This window comes from Dipodomys ordii, unplaced genomic scaffold, assembly GCF_000151885.1.
Source record: "Dipodomys ordii isolate 6190 unplaced genomic scaffold, Dord_2.0 Scaffold10, whole genome shotgun sequence".
NCBI lineage: Eukaryota > Metazoa > Chordata > Mammalia > Rodentia > Heteromyidae > Dipodomys > Dipodomys ordii.
The window spans coordinates 20,343,448-20,368,777 of record NW_012267226.1 but is presented as its reverse complement, the minus strand read 5'-3'; the positions used below and the strand labels follow the sequence as shown (position 1 = coordinate 20,368,777).

Below are 25,330 nucleotides of genomic sequence, written 5' to 3'. Positions count from 1 at the left end.
AAGGCTAGTACTCTACTCCTTGAGCCACAGTGCCACTTCTGGTTTTCTGGTGGTTTATTGGAGACAAGAATCTCATGGACTGTCCTGCCTGGGCCAGCTTTGAACCAGGATCCTCGTATCTCAGCCTCCTTAGTAGTGAGGATTATAGGCGTGAGCCACTGGCACTTAATTCATCAGCGTTCTTTAAAAGAAAAAAAAATGTACAGGGCTGGGAATGTGGCTTAGTGGTAGAGGGCTTACCTAGCATGAACAAAGCTCAGGGTTCGATTCCTCAGTACCACATAAGCAGAAAAAGCCAGAAGTAGCAATGTGGCTCAAGTGGTTGAGTGCTAGCCTTGAGCAAAAGAAACTGGGGACAGTGCCCAGGCCCTGGGTTCAAGCCCCAGGATTGGCAAGAACAAAACAAAACAAGCAAACAAAAATGTATACAGGACACTCAAAACACAGTAAGCTGGACGATTAAATAAATGAACATGCGGGCCGGGATGTTGCTTGCCTAGCAATGCAACGTCCTGAATTAATCCCCAGCACCAGAAAAGACCAAAAAGAAAAAAAAGAAAAGAATGAACATGCCCCAGCAAGGCAGGGGACATGGGGAAGGCTTATTAAGAAGCATCTCACTAAGGTTTTCCCAGGCCGGCCTCGTACCTGAATAGCTAGGATTACAGGTGTGAGCCACCTGCCTGCCTGGCCAAAGATCATGATTTTTTTAAAAGAAAGTTTATTTGTTTTTGTCATTGTAGTGGTGGTATTTAGACTAACAAGTTGCCGGAATGTTCTGAGGCAGGAATAAACTAACAGCTCTAGCCATTACCTGCAAATGAGAGCTGCTTCAGGCGCGCATTCGATCGAGCTTCCTGGACTTTATCTGTCAATGACTTCCAGGCATCTGAAGGGAAAAGAAGAAAACTGTAGGCTGAAAAATATTCATGCCAACATCTCTTAATACTAATGGTGTGCAATACGTATTGTGCTTAGGATCCTACAGCGCAATACACATCTTCTTAGGACAGAACAGCTTGTTTTCCTTTTGTTTTTAGTAGTACTGGGGCATGAACTCACAGCCTTGTACTTAGCTGTCTTCTATACAGCTAGTGCTCTACCACCTGAGCCATGCCTCCACTCCAGCATTTTGATGATTAATAGGTAGAGTCTGAGAGACTTTTTACTTGGTACCCAGTCCTCCTAATCTCAGGCTCCCATATAGTTTAGGATGATAGGTGGGGACCACCACCACCAACCATTTGTTAGAAGGGGTCTTTTCTGCCTGGGCTAGCCTCAAATCACAATTCTCCTGTTCTCCACTAGGCATCAGCCACCATCACCAAGCTTTTTTCTGAAAGAGGAAGTGGCACTGACGCTCTGGCCGAGAAGACAAAGAGAAGACAAAGCTGAGCGCATGAAGGGCAAATGCAGGAGAGCCTTCCAGGCAGAGGGAAGAGCGAGGGGAAGGGGCTGGCCTTGCATCGTGCTGTGTGAGGGTACACAATCTCTCTCTTCTTTGGGCGGCACTGGGGTTTGAGTTCAGGGCCTCCCACTTGCTAGGAGGCATTGAGCCACTCAACCAGCCCAGCGTATGTAATCTTAACAACAAAACCCTTACCACCAGATTTTTACCTTGAGCTGTGACTGTCTAACAGAGAGACTGTGGTACACTCTCCATGTGTGAATCCTCCGTACTACAGTGGCACCACAGAGGTGGCTGAAACAGGGCTATTGAGGGAGGGCTGACTGAATTCAATCCACTCACCTTCAATACTTTCTGCACAGATCTGAAAGCCATCATCACTTGAAATTTCAAAAACAAGTCCTTTCTTGGGCTTTTTCTCAGCAATGCTTTCCTTCCGCTTCTGTTCTTGCTGGAGCCAAAGCATCAGAGGAGAGCTGAAACTGCTTTCTTCTTCTTCCACTGCTTTAGGTTCTAGGCCGGGGAAAACAAAACAAAAAAAACAAAACCAGCAGCCATATGGTTAGAGCAGTGAATGCTTCCTGCAGGGCAACTGTGTGCAGTACTGTAGTGACTGGGCCTGGCACCATGCCACGGCTGCCTCATCCCACGCGCTGCTGCCAGCCTCGAGGCCTGGTGAGCTTGCCCCGGGTTAGAGCCAGCGTGACGTTTGGCTGTCTCTATGGCATGACAACTGGCTCATCTGCCCTAAGCATGTGTCTTCACCTACTGAAGATGTGAAGACAGGTGGAAAGCAAGCCCCTGTGCCTTGCTCTTCCAGAGCATGACCTTCATCGCAGCCAGCGAGGCGAGGTGAGCTCCGTGCGGCGGGAGCCCTGCACACACAGCTGATGTGGGGAGCAGTGGCCACAGAGCAACTGTCTCTGGAGATGGCATTTGTGGCAATAATGTACCAGGACCCTTGACAGACAGGCACATCAGCAGGCTACAGTAACGGGCTGTCTCGTGACTCCGCCTTTTCTGCATGCTTCTGGTTGGGACGCTCTCTCCTTGGGACTGGGCAAGGTCTTTAACCGGAGCTCTCTAATTTTGAATACCCACATGTTTCCTGACTGAACTCACAAGTCTGGATGGAAAGTGCTATGGGACATGTGTGGTGTTGGAACCAGAATCTGTCTAATAAAATCAAGATGGTTCTTGGTTTCCCTTTGTGACTAGGGAGGAACTCAGGGTTTCACTGTTTAAATGTCACTGCTATGAAGACCAGCACAGCAGGAGAGGATTTCCAGGCATTATTTGGCCCTCTGGCTGTGGCAGATGATCAGACTATAACACACTACATGATTAATAACTGTTGCTCTGCTTCATGCTAGCCAGTGCTTTACTTCTTTGAGGATTACAAGTATTAGCACTGTTTTGGAATCCAGAAAGATGGGAGGTTAAAGTCAGTAATTGTAGCAGTCCCTCTAGCTGTAATTCCCTGATACGAACCCATTCACCTCCCACATACCTGTATTTTCTTGCTCGCTTGTTGGATTTGGTGTTGCCTGAGCCTCTGGAAGAACAGCCACTTGTCTGAATAGAGAAAACCGTATGAGAGGCAAGGTCAGCTAGTTCGTCAAAAATAAAAACAACTCTCAATCTGCCAGGACGGGTGCTAGTTATATACAAAACAACTAGTCAAAGTGAACCACAAGGTGCTTTGTGTAAAACCCGCTGAATGAACTCCATTGCTACACTCCTGAATAGCACACATAAAGAGCCACTCCCTTGAGATTTCTTCCCAAACATCAACAGTAGTATCTGTGTGTGGTAGACTGTGCCCTTGAAATTCTTCTCATATCCATAGAAATAGGGAAAAAATATGAAAGAACACTTGTCAGAAGCAGTTCCAGAATTAGTTAAATAAGGCTATCTGGTTCAGCTAAAAATAAAGTAAGTTGTACAAGTCAGTAAACCACCATCTACTTTCACCTTCTAAAATTAATCCTGAAACAATCTGACTACAAAGCAATATATATTAACTGGTTAAATAAACCATTGCAGATCCACACAAGAGTATTGGAGGTAGTCACTAAAAAAAGTGAGGTGTGGGGCTGGGAAGGGGGCTCAGTGGTAGAGTGCTTGCTTCGCATGCATGAGGCCTGGGTTTGATTCCTCAACACCACATAAACAGGAAAAGTCAGAAGTGGCACTGTGGCTCAAGTGATAGAGTGCTAGCCTTGAGCTGAAGAGCTGGGGGACAGTGCCCAGGCCCAGAGTGTAAGGCCCATGACAAAAAAAAAAAGTGAAGTGTGTTAGCTAGGCACTAGTGGCTCATGGCTGCTGTAATCCTAGCTACAGAGGAGGCTGAGATCTGAGGATTATGGTTCCAAGTCATCTGGACAGGAAAGTCTATTAGACTCTTATCTCAAATTAACTGGCAAGAAAAGCTGTAGAAGTAGAGCTCAAGTAGTAGAGTGCTAGATAGTCTTGAGCAAAACAGCTCAGGGACAAGAGTGTCCTGGCCCAGGACTAGCACATACACAAAAAAAGTGAGTGTGGCTAGGTATGGTGGTAAACACCTGCAGTCTCAGTACATGGAGGCTAAGACGGGGGGATTACACATATAAAGCCAGCCTGAGCTACATAGTTGTCTCTGTCTCAAATACAATATAAAGCAAAGCAAAGCAAAATAAAACGACACAGGTACGCTGCTGCTACCATACCGGCACAGGAAGATGTATGCAAAATACTAATTTTTACAATTTTTATTTTTTTGGTGCCAGTCCTAGGGCTTGAACTCAGAGCCTGGAAGCTGTGCCTCTGGCACTCTACCACTTAAGCCACAGCTCCACTTGCAGTTTTTTGGTGGTTAACTAGAGATAAGAGTGTTACAGATTTTTCTGTCTGGTCTGGCTTTGAACCACGATCCTCAGATCTCAGCCTCTTGAATAGCTAGGATTACAGGTGTAAGCCACTGGCACCTGGCCTTTCCTTGTTTTTTGTAAATAATTATTATAAGACAGGCACTAAGACTCTTATCTCCAACAATTAACCACCAAAAAGCTGAAAGTGGAGCTGTGGCTGAAGTGGTAGAACACTAGTCTTGCATGAAAAAGCTCAGAACAGTGCCCATGCTTCATGGCCCAGGACGAACCAAAAAAAAAAGCCAGTAAAGATGGGTAAGTACATTATTATTCCTTTTATGTAAAAAAAATCATTTATACTTTATACAACTACTTAAATAATGAAAAAGTAAAAAAAAAACCCAAAACAAGCATATACACATTCACACAAATACTACGTATATCTGCATATGCATATGAATGTCTGCATGCATGAAGCTACAGGTGAAGGGCAGGACAGAAACGTTCACTATACATTTTTTTTTTTTGTCGGTCGTGGGGCTTGAACTCTGGGCCTGGGCACTATCCCTAAGCACTTCAGCTCTAGGTGAGCGTTCTACCACTTGAGCTACAGCGCCACTTCCGGTTTTCTAGTGGTTTATTGGAGATAGGAGTCTCACGGTCTTTCCTGCCCGGGCTGGCTTTGAACTGTGATCCTCAGATCTCAGCCTCCTAAGTAGCTAGGATTACAGGCGTGAGCCACCAGCACCCAGCTACTATACATTATTTAAATAATTCTATGCTACTTTATTTTCTAAACAGCCTGTACTTAATTCCATTAAAAAAGGAGACTTTGTGCCAGGCTCTGGTAGCTCATGCCTATAATCCTAGCTACTCAGGAGGCTGAGATTTGAGGATTGTGGTTTGAAGGCTGGCCTGGTAGGAAAGTCCACAATACTCATCTCCAATGAACCACCAAAGTGGCCGAGTGCTAGCCTGGAGCAAAAATGCTCAGGGACAGTGCCCAGTCCCTGATTTCAAGCTCCATGACTGACCAGGAGAAAAAAAAGGAGATTTGTAAGGCAGAGTGATACTGTCCAAAAAAGAAAGAAATATTGCTCATTACTAGACTTGTGAAATGGTAACCCCCTGTATAATATCTTAATAACAAATACAAAATTATTTATATATATATATATATATATATTTAAAAAGAAGATCATTGAAAACAAAATAAACCAAATGCACATGGGGAGGAAGAGTTCTGACTCAGGCAGAGCGAGTGGAGGTTAGTCTGAGGAGCTCACCCTCTGGGCTGCCCACACTCCTTCTGCAGCGGCTTCTGTGCTGGCTGCTCCATCCTCACTGCGTCCGGCTGCTCTGTCTCTGCTCCCAGGGCCCTGGAACACAGTCATTTGTATAAAGAGATAACCACTAAACATGGGCCAAAGTGGACACAGAGGTCAGTCTACAGAAGTAACTATCCAGCCTGGACAACACTTACAAGGCTACGTCAGTACTCAAATTCATAAAAGTTAGATGATGGTCACCAAGCGAGGGCACGGGGGCCTTTCTGGGAGCACTAGAAGTGTTTGCACAGATGAGCAAATGTACAACACACGTACACACAAATATCAAAAGTGCCTGGCACACTTTACACATCACACTGCAGTGGCACGTTTTGTAACCGGACTCTGTGAGCCTCCACAGCGGGGCCTCTGCATCGTTCCCTAGCATCCTAAACTCCCAGCCAGAAGGAAACGGAAGCAAAGAGCAGCACTGCTTGTAAAGACTAATCACAGATATAGCGCTCTCCAAGAGTCAACACCAGACAATAAAATGACTCCAAGTCCAACCCCAGAAAGCCTGGTGTGGCACCTGAGTGCCTCTGCCCAGACTAGAACGGACATGTGGCTGGCTCACCCTGCGACCGGCGGCCCGGAGGTTGTGCTGGCTTCTTGGTCTGGAACGTGTGCTTCGGAACTGGTCCTCGAGTGGGAAACTTTGTGCTTCTTGCCACTCCCTTTGTCCAGAGGCAGCTGGATCCGTTTGACTTTTGCTTTGGTTTTGGTGGGAGCTGGCACTGAAGGGCTGGAGGACTGCTGTCCAGAAGAGGGAGAGCCGCCGGGAGAGGTCGAGCTGGCCGGCGCAGCTGGGGGCAAGGCCTTGCTCTGCTCCAACCTCACGCTGTTAGGAACATCGGCTGTTTGGGTGAAGTTGGGTGCTGGGGTCCCAGAGGCAGAATCCAGATCCCGCTGGGAAGAGAGGCTCCCAGTTTTGCCAGCGAGGAGCTGGTTCACGTGCTGCAGTTGATAGTGCTCTTCTGTCTCTGCAGGAGGAGACGTGGAGGCCATGGCCGAAGTCTGTGGAGAAGGGAGCACACAGATGCTTGAGCCTGCAGCCATTGCCGCTGTAGAGGGCGTCTGTGTGGTCCCTAGTTGCGGGAACATTCCCGAGCTTGGTGGTAAAGTCACAGGCTGTTCCTGAATACCCAGGCTCTGCTGGCTGGCTTTGATTAGAAGATTGCTGATGGAGCCAATGTCTGAGGACCCAAGCAACCTCGGGCTGGTTAAGGTGACGTGTCCCGGAACTGACGCACTACTCGTCGGGGTTGTGGACGTTTGCATGGATACCACATTCAAGACAGAGGGGCTGGACGCCAAGCCGGACACGGGCCCTGTGGCGAGGTGGCTGGCGTCCTGGCTCATCGTTGCCGGGGCGGGAGTTCCGCTCACACTCTGTGGTAACAGCGGGGCCTGTTCAAAATACATCACACCAGATTTAGATCTTTTTATGATGTTGGGGACAGTTCGGTGAGAGGAAGTATTAAGTGACCCCAAATCTAAGAGATTAGGATGACTGGAAAGCTGGGAGGGTGTGAAGTTGATCAACGTCATATTGGAAACCACGTCGGAAGGGGCAATGGTGGAGGGGGTACTAGAGGGCGCGAGTTTTTTGTTTTTCCGTGTGTGTAGACGAGAGATGGGTCTTTTCTTGAGTCCAGAGGATGGGGTGGCTACTGTGGTAGTGAGGTCTGTCCTCTGGTTGGCTTCTGAAACCAAAAGTTGGGGATCTGGAGGAGGTTGAACCCCAATAAGTAGGCCTGAAGGCGGATTGCTGATGTTGGGTGGGAAGCTACTCTGAGTAGCGGCGGGGAAGGAATGCAAGTGCTGGTGATGAGGCATGGAGAGCAGTCCTTTGCTAGCAGGAGGGAACAGGGACTGAGAAGCCGGCAAGCTGGGGTTCAGTCCAGTGGTCAGGGTGAGACCACTTCCCATGGGCCCCAATACTGAAGAATTGGTCTCCATCACACTGGGGGCAGAACTAACAGGAGAGGTCAATTGGATTTTCTGGGTCACTCCATTTGGAAGAGTTTGGAGAACATAAAGCGGCTGCATGTTCTGGTTCACCACAATGAGTTTCTCGGTGGCTGGCTTCAGGTGGGGTGGAGTGGTCTGGACAGCTGCGTTAGAAATCTGAGAAGGGCCGGGGCTATCAGTAGAATTGGGCACGTACTTCTGGTTCTGGATGGGCACAGTTGGGGAAACGGGTACCTGAAGGCCAGGAGTGCTACTGTTCCGAGGTAAATCCTGACTGGTGCCATGACTTTGTTCCACGGAACCACACGGAGGGCTGGAGATGTGGTCGGCATCCATGTGACCCTGGATGAAGTGGTCAGGAGTCATGTGACCCTCGGGAGCAGGATCGACTCCCGGGCTCAGCAGCGCTGGGTCACCGTCAGCAGAGGCCACCGATTTTTCCGTGATGGCCACTCGCTTCTCCCCGGAATCTGAGATTACCGCCAGTCGACTGGGATTCTGGCTAGGGACTGTGGGACTCCGGGTGGTCAGGACGGACAGATCAGATGGCAGTTCTAGAGGCAACTCAAACTGCTCCTCTGCTGAGATAGAGGAAGAGACGCTACTGTCCACGGGTTCTGTGGTTGGCAGCTGCTGAGAAAATACTTCAAAAAGACCCATGTCTTTCTCACGATTGCTGTCAAGGCCCAACCCTTCACCAAGATTCAAGAGTTCAGAGGATGAGGACTCCGGGCTCTCCCCCAAGGCCTGCATGGACGGGGTATTCTTCAGTACAAAGTCCATGATGTCTGAAGGCAGGATGTTCCCACAGTCGTCACTGTTGTTGTTGTCGGAGTCCGACTTCAGGAGCTCAGTGTTGTAGGTGTCCAGTAGGTTTTTGTCTGATGGGGTGCTCGCGTGGACTCTGCGGCTCGACTCCAATGAGCTAAGCTGAGCTTCTAAGGAATCCTGCCCCTGTGTTTTCAGCCTGCTTACCGAGTGGCAGTTGTCCATCTTCGGCTCACTTTTGTGGCCCACAGAACTCTTAGTGACATGTTCTTTTTCTCCAGCATCTTCGGGCCGATCAATCTTTAAGTTTTCCGTCCCGTTTTCTTTGCCGTTTCTCTTTGCGATCTGGCTGCTTTTCCTCGTCGTGGCTGTGACGCTCGTGTCACTCTCGGTCCCGTCGTCAACACCATCCAACTGTGAAATTTTGGGGAGGTCACACTGCTCCTCTTCCCGAAACAAGTTGTGGGACGCGAGCCGCTCCTCCCCACCTGAAGAAATGACTGTTCTGGTGAAGTTGTAATAGTATAAGTCGTCTTCATCTGAAGTGCTCAGGTCATCAGCCCCGTCTACCTGTCCTTCTGCCGATCTCTTGCCTCGCTTCTTCCCAGGGGAGCTGCTGTAGAATGGAATGTCTTCTTCCCCGTAGGATCTGACGCCATAGAGTGGGGTGAGCCCAAAAAACATGTTAGACCGCGCGCGGGCACTGCGGCGGGGATATCTCCTCTTAAAAGAGCCATCCTCCTGAGGTTTGGGGCCATCTGGCAGCAGTAGGTTTCTGTCCTGCACTGGAAGGTTCTGGTAGCTGTTCCTCTGAGACTCCTGGGAGGAGGTATTGTTGGGGCTTGGTTGGATCACTGGACCATCCCCTGGACTTTTGGAGGCTGAAACGGGGTCTGTTGGTGATGCGGACTCCATTTGCACAGGGGAGGCAGGACCGCTTTCTTTCAGGGCGTTTTTGGATTGACTCTCACTTTCCATTTTTAGTGGTGTCACCTTGACGGTGCATTTCCGGGGTGCTTGTGATTCCTTGCAAGACTCTTCTACTTGCATGGACACAGCTTTAGGGACTCCTGAAAGAGAAAGGCCCTTATCCCCGATCTTCTCAGAAGAAATGTTATTACATGGCCGCTGCCCCATAAACTCAGGAGTCAAAACCTCATCAATAAACTCTGGCTTTAGGTTTCCGTCCTCGTTAGTTGTTACTTGACCAGGTTCCAAAAAAGATTTACTGGAATGCTTTTCTTTGAAAGTTTCCTTAGAAGATTTTTTCCCTTTCTGCCTCCTGTCTCTGGAACTAGATCCCACATGTTCATTGATAATGGACGACCTATTGCTTACTCCAGAAAGCTTCAGAGTTTTGACTTCAATATCTTCATCTGGGGAGAGGTTTGCTGGTTGGGCAGACTCTGTGTGTTGGTCTCGATCATTCCTTTGCCCTCTTAAATGGAGTTGTGCGAACGGAAGGGCCTCTTTGGAAGGAAATGACACTGAAGACATCTCAGAGAAAGCGCCAGTTTTGCTAACACTCAACTCTCCAGAAGTGGTGTTATGAGCCTGGGAGGCCAGTTTGGGAATGGCAGCGTGAGTCACATGGGCAGCTCCCTCTGAGCTCTTGGAACTCAGCATTTTGGTCTTCTCTCCCTTTAAAGAGGAACTCTTGGATGCTGAGTCTGAAGCACTGGAATGCTTCATTTCTGAAGATGACGATCCATCCAAGTGGCTTGCTTTAGTGCCTACGGTGGCCACGGTCCTTCCTGAGGTGGGAGTGCCATGCCCCAGATTCACGCTTGAACTCGGTGGCCCTAAGCCGTGATCCACTTTGGCACTCGCCTCAGCGTCTGGAGCGCTCCCACTGGCGGAGACGGAGGAGACACTATTCCTGGAGTAAGTGTTTCCAGTTCTCATGGGAGAGACTATCCGGAGCTTTGACCGGAGAGGCGACAGGGAGGAAGTACTGTGGCGCCTCGAGCCAATGCTTCGCAGGCCGGAGGAGAGGAGAGGGTCGCCCACCGTGACGATCTCATGGGTGGTTGGGGTAGGACTTCCTGAGGAAGAGAGAAAATAACAAAGTCTGTCACTGATAGAACAGATGTAGCAAAGTTGTTGTTTTCAGTGACTTGGCTGCATCCATTTATAGAGAACTGAAAACAAAGTTGTCATTTCTCTTGGGGCTAAGCTTCTGGGGTCAAGCCCTTTACCTGCAGAAGGCAATGGCCGACAGCCAGGGGATCTCTGTGTAGGAGAGTAGCTGGGTGTTCGAATCCTAGGAACCTTGGAGATGACATGGTAATAGCAGGAACTAGAGGTTTGCACATGCGGAGGTCGCTCTGGTGATGGAGGACTGAGAATTGCAGCTGTATTTTGACTGTCTTTAGAGGAAATTTCTGTGGGAAGAAACAAAAATGCTTTTAACTATAAAAGCTTGGTTAACATACCAAACAAATAGCCAGGCGCTGGTGGCTCATGCCTGCATTCCTAACTACTCAGGAGGCTGAGATCTGAGGATTGTGCTTTGATGCTAGCCCAGGCAGAAAAGTACCCACGAGACTTTTATTTCCAATTAATCATCAGAAAACCAGAAGTGGCACTGTGACTCAAAATGGTTGAACAAAAAGAGCTCGGGGCAGCACAGAGGGCCTGTGTTCAAGCTCTACAACTGACAAAAAAAACAAAACAAAAATCAAACCCAAGCTAGCTATTAGGGAAATGTCAAACTAGAAACCAAAGTGTCCTATGACAGAGGCTTTTCCCCTTCCAGCTTTTAATCTCAGTACACACTCCCCGAGCTCTAGTTCCGGCCCCAGCTGGAGTTCAGACTCACCAGTGAGCGACGACGGACTGTGGGCAATGGTCCTGTTTGCATCGTGCTGCACAGTGCTATTGATGTCTGGCTCTACAACCGGAGGCCGGCACTCCACTATCTTGCATGTATACACACAACGTTTTCGGGCATCGGTGGTGCTCCAGTACACCCGGGAACACCTGACAACGGACAAGAGTCACAAATGAGAGGACAGAAGCAAGTGGACACTAACATTTGTCAAAACTTTTCCTCATCCTGGGTCCCCTGGTTTCCTGGATTTAGTGTTTTTAGTTTTACTTCTGGAGTTCTTAGTTTACATTTCCCCTAGTTAGGTTGTTCCAAACTTAATGAAGTCTTTGGCTTTTCTGAGCCTCTCAGAAAATTGCCTAAGATTTGTTTTTTTAAATGATTCTCAAAATAATAAAATATCCTAAAATAGAGAAAAAGAAAAAGACTTACTACTATTACTACTAAGAAAGAGTTACTGACTCCCAGGAAAGGACTGATGCCCCACAGCGTGTACAAAGAGAGGCCCGAAAACCAGGAAAAAAGCCCCATGAGGCAAGAAAAATGTAATTGCTTCTGCTTCGGCTGCCTTGTTTATACAAAGAGCGTCTAGCTGAATGTGAAGTACACGCTGTTATTACGACTGGAATGCAGAACAAATTGGAGTATTTATTACAAAACAAGACTCCAGTGAGGAAGATGTACGGGCAATTTGATCTTACTATCAGCTTGTTAGAGGCTCAAACAATTTGCATCTTGTAAGATTACAAATCTTTTGTTTGCTTGTTTATTTGCTCTGCAATGGTCTCACCAGGTAGCAGGCTGGTTTAGAATTTTTTTATTTTTGGTATATTTGATTTTGAAAACATCTGGATTTTGGCATGAATGGAATTTAGAGGAATCTTGAGACAGACTCTGTTTTTAACAGACTTTATTTGAAAATGATTCTGAAATGCCACAATGCTTTACTTACATAATGACATTTACCTGACACAGTGTTTTAATTCCACACTACAAGCTGAACAAGTAATTTTTAGAACATGTTATAAGCTAACAAGTACATGTCTACATGAATGGCCTGTACATTACGTCCAGTGCTCTCAAGTTGAAGGGGTTGCTGTGTTTATACTACTACTTACTGATATCCAATAGGAAAGAGTTTATCTTCACAGTCAGAGAGATCATTCAAAATTCCCAAGCAGTCGATTGTCATTGAGCCTGTCCGATGGAAAAGGAAGGGATTAGAGGAGTGTGTGTGTGTGTGTGTGTGTGCACGCGTGCGTGTGTGTGTGTGTGTGTATGATTTTCCATCTGAGAGCTAGAAAGCACCCAAAAGGCAATACAGCCTTCCCCAGTAAGCAGGGCTAGGTCATACCAATCATCATGTGTATATTTTCTGGTTCTAAGCCATTGAGGAACTTCCTTCTCAAGCTGATCCCTTCAAAATCCACAAAAACTCTTCTAAACACTTCGAATCCATTCTCAGGAACCACCTTAAATAAAAGCAGTGGTTGCGGTTAGTGGGAGGTCCCGCGGTACTGACTGAGGGAAAGCACAGAACCTGTCACAAAATCACCCTCTGTCTCACTAGCAGCACCTCTTTGTTTCCAACAAGACATGATGACTTCAAGAACACTTAGTAACACCTGGTAAGAAAGTAAAACTGGTTTGTCAACTTGCTATTTTCAGTACTGTTTCCCCTGAATTTCTAGGGAATTCAGAAAGTATCTAACCAAGTCATAAGAAGAACTCCAGGAAACTTAAAAATATTTTGCTAAGTGGACGAAGCTGGTCTGAAAAGGGCCATTGTGTTCTACACAATTCCATGGATAGGAAATCCTGGAAATGACAAGACCATGGAGAAAGATTGGTGGTTGTACAGGGCTGGGGAGAAACAGAAAAGCAGGCAGAACAGAAAGGGATGTTTAGACAGTGAAAACACTGGTATGAAAACACTATGTGACGTTTGTCCAGATTCACAGATGTACACTATTAAGGGTGACATAGTTACACAGTGATGTAACTTCATTAGCTGTAACAAACATAGCACTGGGGGAGGGGAGAATGCTAATTATTCTGGGGGAGGTGTGGGGTGGCGGAGAGCAGAGTGCATAGGCCATCTCTGATCTCCTACTTAAGCTGCCATGAACCTTAAAACTGCTCTCAAAGAAAAAGCCTACCGTGAAAACAAAACCAAAACCCACTAAAGCAAAGCCAGCTCACCTCGCCTTTGATCAAATCCCGGTGTCGCTGGCAGTACACCTTTTTATCATCCAGAAAGACACAGTTCTTGGCTCGGGAACACATGAAATGGTAGTTGCTTGTGCAGGAGGTCAGACAGCAACCCACAGTGGCTCCTGGCTTTTGGCAGAATTCGCATCTCTAAAGACCAAAAAAGAACAAGAGCCCAATGAGGCCTTCAGAAGTCTACAGAACTGCCCTGCTTGGCGCCTCCTGCAACTCATCTGCTGCTGACTTACAGAGAAATGGAGTGCACAGCTTCCTCACACCCTTTCTCTCCCATACACGGCTCTGTGTCTATTGCATTTAGTTACTGCAACTTGGATTCCTCATTGATTTACAGGACATGGAATTTGGAAGATAAATGCCAAAAACATCACCCTGCAGGGAAGTTACTATATTCCAACCTGACTCAGCTTTACAAAGACGTCATGAGTCAGACAGGTTCCGGTACTTACTAGACAGATCAAACAGCCGCATCACAGGGTTCAGATTCCCCTTCCTTTCCCCTGTGTATCACTCATTATTCTCACAGTCTGCACCTCTCTCCCAGCAGGATCTCTTTTTGAGAATCCTTCATTTTCACACCTTCAATGCCTTCTAACTCAGCACCACTGCCACTACCCACTTCCCACTGCATGTACACACATGCATGTGTCTGTGAGTTTGTTCTGGAGACTCAGAATGCTGCTTCAGTGGTATCTGAGGTCACTCACATACTTGAATTAGACCCCAAACTAAATGATGCTTTGTTTTCGATCTCTTTTTGCATGGACCCACAGAGAGAATATCCACAAACGGACAGGGAATGTCTTTCCCTGGATTTGCCCACTAAGTCCTTACCAGCTGCTTGCCCCTGACCACCGCCATGTGCACATTCTTTAGTGACCCATCATCATCTTCAAATACTTCTGCTGACCACAGAGCACAATTCACATGTGTCCACTCATTCTGGCCAATGTACAGCAAACGACCAGCATCCTATGAAACAGAGATTTCTTTTCTCTTAAAGAGTTCAATATAATGCTCAAGACAGGTTCCTTAAAATTAGCTTTACCTTAGTTAAGACAACCTCAAGAAAGCACCTATTAATTCTTTTTTTTTTAATGTAATTTTATTGTTATTAGTAAGGTGCTGTGCTTTTTTTTTTTTTTTTTTTGGGTCCGGTCATGGGGCCTGAACTCTGGGCCTGGGCGCTGTCCCTCAGCTCTTCAGCTCAAGGCTAGCGCTCTACCACTTGAGCCACAGCACACTTCCGGCTTTTTTCTTTTTGCTTATGTGGTGCTGAGGAATCGAACCCAGGGCCTTGAGCATGCAAAGCAAGAGTTCTACCACTGAGCCACCTTCCCAGCCCACCTATTAATTCTTTAGGGAGGCACACAAAAATCTCAATTCAGTTTTCAATGTTTCCATTTTCTTTCTTTCTTTTTTTTTTTTATCGGTTGTGGGACTTGAACTGTCCCTCAGCTCTTCAGCTCAAGGCGAGCGCTCTACCACTTGAGCTACAGCACCACTCCGGTTTTCTGGTGGTCTTATTGGAGATAGGAGTCTCACGGTCTCTCCTGCCAGGGCTGGCTTTGAACCGCAATCCTCAGATCTCAGCCTCCTGAGTAGCTAGGATTACAGGCGTGAGCCACCAGCGGCCGGCAGTTTCCATTTTCTTTCTAGATTACTGGAAATATTTTATAAATCTGGTGAGTCAGAAAGTGTAATATGCGGTAAGTTTATATAAATGTGCTATTACTTCTTTAAAACCATTATACAGAGCCAGCATTCAGACTGCATTAAAAACTTTTTCCTGCCAGTGCTGGGGTTGGACACACAGCCTCGTGCAGGCTAGGTAAGTGCTCTGCCACTGAGCCACACTCCCAGTCCCCAAACTCCTGAAAAAAAAGTTGTAAAAAGCTTACTATGTACCACAAGCATTAAATAAGAGTTTTCCATACATTACTCCATTTAGTCCTCACAACCATTCTGAGGTAAGCATTGTTATCTTTCCCTAGAAAAGGATTGTGAGGAGGCTGGAGCAGATAGCGCTGAGGGGGAAAATGAGGGGAAAGAGTACTAGCTGCCGCTGCTTTACACTCCAAGTCTTATGATGGTTTTATTTCTGTGCATTGTTATCTTTATTTTACACATGTAATTGAGGGTCAGAGAGACTAGGCTACTTGTTAACGTTGTAAGTAAATAGAAAAGCAGAGGAATGAACACGGCCGTCTGTTACAAGCGAGGCTCTCATCTGTCCTATGTCCACGCTAAACACAGCTACTTCGCCAGCAGCTTCCTCAGAATGCCCTTTTCTTTGTGGGCATCCCATTTGCCTAGCCACATCCCTAACCCTGACTTTCATAAATCTGTGTGTGTGTGTGTGTGAGAGAGAGAGAGAGAGAGACAGACAGACAGACAGACAGACAAACAGAGCAAATGTGCATGTGGGCTGGTTCTAGGGCTTGAACTCAGGGCCTGGGTGCTGTCCCTGAGCTTCTTTCTTTTGCTCAGGCTGGTGCTCTACCACTTGAGCTTCAGTTCCAGCATTTTGGTGGTTAATTAGAGATAAAAGTCTTGTGGACTTTCTTTTCCAGGCTGGCTGCGAATCCTCAGATCTCAGCCTCCTGAGTAGCATGATCCCAGCACCCAGCTTCATAAAATCTTTTTAAGGAATTCCCATGATAAATTATTAGGCAGCAATAGATTATTTTAAAGCAAATCACATTTTAAATTAATTTGTCAGTTATAAGAAAACAAAATAATCCTCTTCAAGTTAGACATGATGGTGCATGCCTATCATCCAGCTACTGGGAGGCTGAGGCAGGAGGATTACATGTTCCAGGCCAGCTCAAAACAAAACACAACAAAACACAACAAAAGTGTACAGTAAGTACCATCAAGTGCCAAGCAAGCGGCACCACAGGCATCAAAATTACCACAAATGGGAAGCAGCTCACAAGAGGTGTCTATTAACCAGGGTCTTCTGTCTCCAAGTACTTACATTTGCACTGTCATCACCATACATCAAACACAATGCACACTGTCTGTTATCTTCTATGCCTGGGGGCGGGTTCAGCTCTGGGCTGTCTTCTCGAGTCCGATCAGTACCTTGGAACCCAAAAGACAGGCAGTTAAAATTGACAGTGCTATGTTTAATTCCCAGGACAAAAGAAAACAATCCTGCTAGTGTATGTAAAATAAACACTTTTTAAAAAACGTTCCAAGTTAGGTTGTTTGATTGAGCTAAAATACTCAGAGTATTGATGTCAGGCTTTGTTAACATCCCAAGTGAAGCAAAAACAATGACTTCATTCCATTTATGGATGATCTGAAAATCCCTTTTTCTGGTTAAGTTTGGGTTTACAAAGTCTGTCACATGCATCTAGAGAGAAAAAGATCACGCCTCTTCCCTTGATGCCTTACTCAAAATCGGCGGTGTGGGAGGATGCAGAGGCGTAGGCGAGTCTGGTTCTCCAGGGCCCTTGGGTTTGGGAGCGGGGATGATTTTCTTCATGAGAGGAGGCTGTTCGGTGTGGCTGTTCTCCTCTCGCTCCTGCCACTGAGCATAATTATGGTCAAGTGAAGGTGGAAGCACTGCGTTTGGTAGCATCCCACTGCTGAAAACAACCGATTCAACAAGTATTTATTGAGCTCCTACAGTGCACCTAGAACAATACAGACAATCAAGTGCTTGACAGCACCAGGTCTGCACCCATCGGAGCCACTTATAGAATGTATTTGTACCTCAATGTTCTATAGTATTATTGAGATAGTGTATATTAGATAGTATCTCAACTCTCCCCCACCCCCACTGCCAGTTCCCAGTTTCTCACTATATAACCCAAGTTAGCCAAAATCTTCCATTCTCAGCTTCAAATATGCTGGGATTAGCTGGGTGCCAGTGGCTCACACCTGTCATCCTAGCTACGCAGGAGACTGAGATCTGAGGATCACAGTTCAAAGCCAGCCTGGACAGGAAAATCCATGAGACTCTCATCTCCAATTAACTACCAGAAAACCAGAAGTAGCACTGTGGCTCAAGTGGTAGAGTGCTTTCCTTGAGCTGAAGAGCTGAGGGACAGTACCCAAGCCCAGAGTTTAAACCCCATAACCACCACCACCAACAAAATGCTGGGATTATACCACCACACTTGGCTTGAAAAGGTACTTGTAATATATGACACTTTGTTAAACTTCCTGAAGTAATAACACCTATCAGAAACTAAAATGAGCCGGGCACTGGTGGCTCACGCCTGTAATCCTAGCTACTCAGGAGGCTGAGATCTGAGGATCGCGGTTCAAAGCCAGCCCGGGCAGGAGAGACTGTGAGACTCCTATCTCCAATAAACCACCAGAAAACCGGAAGTGGCGCTGTAGCTCAAGTGGTAGAGCGCTTGCCTTGAGCTGAAGAGCTGAGGGACAGCGCCCAGGCCCAGAGTTCAAGCCCCACCACCGACCAAAAAAAAAAAAAGAAACTAAAATGATTTACTGTCAAAAAATTAAATTAAGAGTAGTAAAAAACACTGAACCAAGTAAACTGGAACCCAACTATAATAACTAAGTTCCCTAAAATATAGTAGTTTCTTAAGTGAAAACGGGCAAGAGCTTACTGCAAACATTAAGGGTTTGTTTTTTTGTTGTTTGTCAGTTTGTTTGCGGCTTGAACTCTGGGCCTGGGCGCTATCCCTCAGCTCTTCAGCTCAAGACTAGCACCCTACCACTTGAACCACAGCACCACTTCCAGCTTTTTCTACTTATATGGTGCTGAGGAATCGAACCCAGGGACTCATGCATGAGAGGCAAGCACTTTACCTCTGAGCCAACTTCCTAGCCCCTAACTGTTGTTTCTGAACCAGTACAAAAGGCACCTGAACCAATTTTTGTTTTGAGGTGGAGGTCAGGGATAGGAGCGGTTTGCTGGTCCTGGGCTTGAATTCAGGGCCTGGGCACTGTCCCACACTTTTTGTGCCCAAGGCTAGTACTATATCACTTTGACCCACAGCTCTACTTTCAGCTTTTTTGGTAGTTAATTGGTAATGAGTTCTTATGGGTTTTCCTGCCTGAGCTGGCTTCAAACCATGATCCTTGGATCTCAGCCTTCTGAGTGGCTAGAATTACAGGCCCAAAACCACTAGCACTAGGCCTGATTTACTTTAAACATTAAAACATATTAGAAGATTGTTATGATGGCTCACATCTGTAATCCCAGCTACTCAGAGGTGAAGATCAGAGGAAACAGAGTTTGAGGCCAGCCTATGCACAAAGTTAGCGAGGCCACATCTCAATCAACAAGCTGTGATGGTGATGTGTGTTTTTAGATACTCAGAAGCTTAAGTAGGAAGACTGTAGTCCAAAGCTATGAACAGGCATAAATAACATGAGCCCCCTTCCAAAAAGTAATTAAAGCAAATAGGGCTGGTGATATGGTTGAATGCCTACCTAGTAATCCTGAGGCTGAGTTCAAACTCCAGTAGTATCAAAAACTAAAAATAAAAACAAGCTTCCTAAAAGACCTCAATGTAGAAATATGAGAACTCTAAGATTTCTAAGTGACAAAGGGAAAAATGTAATGCTGAATTTACTTACTTGCTTGATACTTTATTTGGCTCCCAAAACCTGGACTTTTTGACACTAAACCATGGAAAAACTCTTTCCATTTGCTGAAAGAAAACCAACAAAAAGTAAACATGTGAAACAAATAACTTCCCATCAGTATCTCTGTCAGTATTGGTAATGATTTTAGGCTACCAAAGCCTAAAAGATCCATCTACTCTGACAACCTCACTAATTCCTACCAAAGAATAGGAGAATCTAATTAAAACGAAGATGTTTTATACATGTGACAAAGCAAACAACAAAAGAAAACAAGTCAATGTGTTCCTGAGTCACTGCTCATAGGTAAGCATTACAAATATGAACTATAGCCAGACATCACAGGATCATACCTGTAATCCTACCTACTCAGAAGGTTCAGATCTGAGGATCATGGTTCAAAGCCAGCCTGGGCAGGCAGGAAAGTCCATGAAACTCTTATCTTTAATTAACCAGCAAAAAAACCCAAAAAAACAAAAAACAAAAGCTGAAAATGGAGCTGTGGCTCATTAGAGTGTTAGCTTCGAGCAAAAAAGTTCAAAGATAGCTCTCAGGCTCTGATTTCAAGCCTTAGGACCAATACAAAAGACAGAGAAAGAACATTTACCCGGATAAAGAAGGACTTGACCATGCTGTTGGCTTTTTTAATCTCTGGCTGCCCCCCATCGGAATTAATGGCTGCTTGAATGATCTTTACAATATCATCACTGAACTCCAACTGTGTGCAAAAACAAAAGTCCAATTATCCATAAGATAATCAAGATAATTTATAAAACAATTCATGACACTCAGGTGACACTCTTCCCTACTTAGTCATCCAACATATCACATCCTATTTTAAATAATGTCATTTCTCTTTGGCTGAGGCCTTCAGAATTCTGTACACAATTAACTTGCGGCAATCTGGAGATGCAGGTTAGTAAGGAAAAATGCAAACAAATTAACTTGATCATGCTAAGGTAGCCAAACAGGTTCATAATTTTTCATCTGGACTAAAATAAACACGGAGTAGCAAATGCAGACCACATATAGTAAATGACCATTTCCTATATATTTGTTCCCTCTGTGCATTTTTAACATCATAAAATTAAAAGCATCTAGTTACAAATGAATAAAGTCAGATCCAAGCTCCAAAGAGGAGGATGAATTAACTACACATTCTCATTTACCCTAAATTAGCTAGTGTCCCCTCTTCATGTAAAAATAATTTTCAGAGAATTCAGATAAAAGCCAAATAAAAGAGAGATTATCCTATCATAATCCTTCTTCTAAAATACAGAACTAATTCATATATATATATATATTTAGTGTGCATATGTATATAAATATATACATATTTAGGTATCTCACGCTATGTGACATTTCCAAATACAATTCCGGTTATTTTCTTTTTAATACTTTTAATGGTTATTTTTCCTTTATTAATTTTCTGTGTATGTGGTACCAAGGGATCGAACCCAGGGCCTCATGCATGTTAGGCAAGCACTCTACCACTAAGCCACATTCCGTGTCTAATTATTTTCAAATTTACTTATAAGCAGCTTCATTCCCCAAAGATTCAAGGAAGTGAAGTGGGTGCCTAAAACTTTGGTGGCTTGCTATAGAGACATACCACAGATGTGTAGTTGCCCTGGTCCATTTTCCTCTTGACTCCTTCCAGGTCTAAAGGCTGCTGCTCATCCTGCTTGCTGACCTCAGTGAGCACGGGAGGATCCGGGCCCTCCGGGGAGCTGCGGGAAGGTATGCTCTCCTCCGTCTCAGGGTTTAAGTCTGGAGGCTTGGCAGCCTGTTGCCAAGAAAGATGTTCTTTTATCTAACACTAAAAATGTGGCTTTTATGCAAACCCTATTAACATGGTAAAAGTCCCACTATAAGATACAAAGAACATGATAATAACCAGAAATTTCTTTAGAAAGAAAAGTTAAAACAAGCCTATGATCTAATAGCTGGCTAGGGTAGGTAGGAACTTAGAAACTTTGCTTGATAATTTCCAAAAGTAGTATGAAAGAAAACGGTGAGCAACAATTTTTCCTATTAAAAAAATGGGCCAGGTACCGGTGGCTCACGCCTATAATCCTAGCCACGCTGGAGGCTGAGATCTGGGGATTGCGGTTGAAAGCCAACTCTGGCAGGGAAGTCCATGCAACTCTTTTTTTTTGGTCCGGTTGTGGGGCCTGAACTCTGGGCCTGGGCACTGTCCCTCAGCTCTTCAGCTCAAGGCTAGCGCTCTACCACTTGAGCCACAGCACCACTTCCGGCTTTTTTTTCTTTTTGCTTATGTGGTGCTGAGGAATCGAACCCAGGGCCTCAGGCATTGCAAAGCAAGCGCTCTACCGCTGAGCCACCTTCCCAGCCCATGCAACTCTTATCTCCAATAAACCACCAGAAAACTGGAAGTGGTGCTGTGGCTCAAATGGTAGAGTGCTCACCTTGAGCTGAAGAGCTGAGGGATAGTACCCAGCCCCAGAGTTCAAACACAACAGACCAAAACAAGCAAACAATAAAAAGATAGTTTTATTTATTTACTTTTTTGCCAGTCCTAGGGGTTGAACTCAGGGCCTAGGCACTGTCCCTGAGCTTCTTTTGCTCAAGGCTAATACTCTACCACTTTTAGCTTTCTCTGTTTATGCGGTACTGAGGAATCAAATCCAGGGTTTCATGTATGCTAGACATGCACTCTACCATTAACTGTAGTTTTCTTAAAAGACAGAATAGCAGCCTATCTCTATTCTAGGTAGTTCTGAGATTATATATACCTAGTATTCACAACTTACATGTAGGTAGTAGCTTTAAGCTGACCACCATTAACTGCCGCCCAATGACTGGTCCTGACTCTAGGGTCAGTTCTTGCTAACCTCTGCAGGCCAGTGAGAGTAATTATGTGTGTACATGTGTGTGAGTGTATGTGTGTACATGCGTGTATGAGTGTGTGCATGTACACATGCCAGTCCCGGGACTTGAACTCAGGGCCTGAATGCTGTCCCTGAGCTTCTTTATGCTCAAGACTAGTGCTTTCTCACTTGTGCCATAGTTCCACTCCCAAAAACTTCTTGGTAATTTCTTGGAGGGAGATAAGAGTCTCATGGACTTTCCTGTCTGGGCTGGCTTCAAAAACTGTGACCCTCAGAGCTTAGCTTCCTAAGTGGCTATGATCACAGGTGTGAGCCACTGGTGCCCAGCAAGAGTTAACTTTATTGCTAAAGAGCAACTCTGATCGGGTCACTCTCCTGGATGAAGTCCTTCACTGGCTCCGCATCGCTTGCAGGGTGAGCAGAAAAGCTGCTATTTCTCATAGCAATGCATCCTTTGAACATATGGTCCCTTCCTATGTCCTACTCCTGAGAAGGAGCTTGGCTCTAAAAACTTCCCGAAACAAGACTATAAAGCTAAAGCAGTAAACAAAACAAACTACCAAAAACCAAACCCTGTTCCATTATTAAAGTAAAAACTAAGAATGTGCTCTTAGGGAATTCAGCCTACCTGCCGGTAGCGTAGCAAGTGACTGGTAGTCCGGGAATTCAACAAGGCGGTCAAAACTTGCTTTAGAGAAAGCTGAAGCTCTTTTTCTAGGGCCAGCCGCCACTCTGCAGGGTGCCGCTCAGTACAGTTGACACAAGTGTAGGCCACACTTTCTGGCAGATTGGATAGAATCTCATACATCTCATCTAGAAAAGCAAAAGCCTACAATGATGGGTCCTCTAAGAGCGGAGGGAGGGAGAAGTCGGTAGTCGACTTTGACCCGACTGACCCTGAGCTGCATGGGGTCGCCCGTCCTGCTCTCACGCCGGGAGTCACTAGCCAGCACTAGCCCTGGCTTCGGTGAAGGGAGACCCCAAGGTCCCAGTGCCTTTCCACAATGGACAAGAACTACAGGGATGTGTTCAGGTGGAATGAGCCCGAGCCCACATGCTGCTTATTCTAGAGACTACACTATACGTGGAAAGTAACTTCGAGCAGCACTTGTCTGACGGGGAGAGGGCTCTGGGGACTTTAAGTGCAGCAATACCTAGGAAAAAAGAAATGGTTACAAAAAAAAAAAAAGCGTCCAACCTTCTGTACCTGAAAGGCTCTCGCACTTGGAGTGGACCCAGCGGTCGCAGCGCCCGCACTGCATCATCTTACTCTCGTAGTCGTCGTCGTCATAGCACTTGTCACACAGAGGGCAGAAGTTTCCTGAAACAAGGCAACGCTGGCCTGGGCTGGGGCCCCGCACCTGGGCCCCTCACACCCTGGACTTGAAGTGGGCCCCTGCAACCTAACGACAAGCCGCCCCCTTCTCAAGTCACGGGCGAATGCCAAAACGCTCCGTGCTGGCTTCACACACTGCCGACAAGCGTACTCTGCACGCCTGGAATTCTCAGAGAAGCCTGCACACCGGCGCCTCCTCTCTACATGACCACATCAGAAGACAGATTTTAAAAAATAACGTAACAGAGAAAGGGCAGAAGAGTGAACATTCCAAAGTGATGTTGAGCTTCTAAGCAACTCAGAGCACTGCTTTCTAAAATCCTGTCCTCCATCCATCCGTCTCCAGTTTGCCTTATCCAGGAATCCCCTCCATCACTCTTTTCCCTTTGGTGCCAGTAGTAGGGCTTGAACTCAAGGCCAAACACTCTGACTTGGCTTTTTAGTTTATATTGGGTATGCTATAATTTAAGGCATGCTTCCACTTGTAGCTTTTTGCAGGGGGCAAGAGTCTCTTAGATTTGTCTATCAGAGGTAGCTTTAAAACTCAATCTTCAGAGCTCAGCCTCTTGAGTAGCAAGGATTATAGGTGTGAGCCACTAGTACTCAGCTTCCTCTGTTACTTCCTCTTCTTCTGTTGGTCATGGGACTTGAACTCGGGGCCTGGGTGCTGTCCTTGAGCTTTTCTGTTCAAGGATAGCACTCTATCATTTTTTTTTTTCGGTCGTGGGGCTTGAACTCTGGGCCTGGGCGCTGTCCCTCAGCTCTTCAGCTCAAGGCGAGTGCTCTACCACTTGAGCTACAGCACCACTTCCTGTTTTCTGGTGGTTTATTGGAGATAGGAGTCTCATGGTCTCTCCTGCCCGGGCTGGCTTTGAACCTCGATCCTCAGATCTCAGCCTCCTGAGTAGCTAGGATTACAGGTGTGAGCCACCAGCGCCCGGCGCACTCTATCACTTTAAGGCACAGTGCCACTTCTAGTTTTCTGATGGTTAACTGGAGATAAGAATCTCACAGACTTTCCCGCACGATCCTCAGTAGCTAGGATTACAGGTGTGAGCTACCAGCACCTGGCTCCCTCTGTTATTTCTTAATAGACTTCAGCTGATCTGCCAATTTCATACACGGTAAATTAGAGCTGGCGGTGTGTCACAGCTCTGATAGCCTAGCACTCAGAAAGGTGAAGGAGGAAGGCCACGAGTGCCAGGCCCGCATGGTCTACCTAGTGAGATTGCAGCTCAAAACACCTGTTACTTGGACTGGGAAGGTGGCTTAGTGGTAGAGTGCTTGCCTAGCATGCAGGAAGTCCTGGGTTCAATTCCTCAGTACCACATAAGCATAATATAAATTAAAATTATTTTTAAAAAAGATACTCAGTAGATGGAGAATGTTAGAATCATTACTTATACCTGATTGAGCAAACTGTTAGCAAGACTCTCATCTCAATAGACAAGTTGAGTGTGGTGGGACATGCCTGTAATCCTAGCTATTCAGGAGCATATGTAGGAGGATCACCACCTGAGACTGGCCTGGGCAGATCTTAACTAAAAGCTAAACTTAAAAAAAAGGGCGGGGGGGCTGGGAAGGTGGCTCCGTGGTAGAGTGCTTGCCTTGCATGCCTGAGGCCCTGGGTTCCATTCCTCAGCACCACATAAGCAAAAAGAAAAAACTTGGAAGTGGCGCTGTGCTCAAGTGGTAGAGCGCTAGCCTTGAGCTGAAGAGTTGAGGGACAGCGCCCAGGCCCAGAGTTCAGCCCCACGACCGGACCCAAAAAAAAAAAAAAGCGGGGATGGAAGGGGGAGCCAGGCATCAGTGGCTCATGCCTATAATCCTAGCTAGTCAGGAGGCTGAGATGTGAGACTCTTATCTCCAATAAACCACTCAGAAAACTGGAAGTAGCACTGTGGCTCAAGTGGTAGAGCACTCACCTTGAGCTGAAGAGGTGAGGGACAGCGCCCAGGCCCAGGGTTCAAGCCCCACAAATGACAAAAGAAAGGCTAGGAAGGGGGTGGTGGTGGCTTGGAATGTGGCTTAATGGTAGAGTGCTTGCCATGTATGATGAAGCTCCTGGTTTCGATTCCTCAGTACCACATAAAAAAAAAGCCGGAAATAGCACTATATAGCTCAAGTGGTAGAGTACTAGTTTTGTGTAAAAGCAGTTCAGGGATAGTGCCTAGGCGCTGAGTTCAAG

General features: G+C 46.1%; 1 protein-coding gene across 1 annotated transcript in view; it reads right to left on the bottom strand.

The window, feature by feature from the left end:
• Kmt2a (lysine (K)-specific methyltransferase 2A) overlaps positions 1-25,330 on the bottom strand; it is a 48,191-nt gene that overhangs the window by 5,403 nt on the left and 17,458 nt on the right. The window contains exons 13-30 of the mRNA XM_013009681.1: positions 23,014-23,127; positions 22,435-22,619; positions 20,567-20,740; positions 19,562-19,672; positions 18,949-19,022; positions 16,786-16,979; positions 16,364-16,470; positions 14,218-14,355; positions 13,357-13,515; positions 12,509-12,626; positions 12,273-12,351; positions 11,146-11,306; positions 10,523-10,708; positions 6,160-10,369; positions 5,544-5,636; positions 2,919-2,983; positions 1,751-1,921; positions 815-889 (exon numbers count right to left, since the gene is read on the bottom strand). Coding sequence (XP_012865135.1) covers positions 815-889; positions 1,751-1,921; positions 2,919-2,983; positions 5,544-5,636; positions 6,160-10,369; positions 10,523-10,708; positions 11,146-11,306; positions 12,273-12,351; positions 12,509-12,626; positions 13,357-13,515; positions 14,218-14,355; positions 16,364-16,470; positions 16,786-16,979; positions 18,949-19,022; positions 19,562-19,672; positions 20,567-20,740; positions 22,435-22,619; positions 23,014-23,127 — 6,414 coding nt within the window. The remainder of the gene's footprint in view (positions 1-814; positions 890-1,750; positions 1,922-2,918; positions 2,984-5,543; positions 5,637-6,159; positions 10,370-10,522; positions 10,709-11,145; positions 11,307-12,272; positions 12,352-12,508; positions 12,627-13,356; positions 13,516-14,217; positions 14,356-16,363; positions 16,471-16,785; positions 16,980-18,948; positions 19,023-19,561; positions 19,673-20,566; positions 20,741-22,434; positions 22,620-23,013; positions 23,128-25,330) is intronic.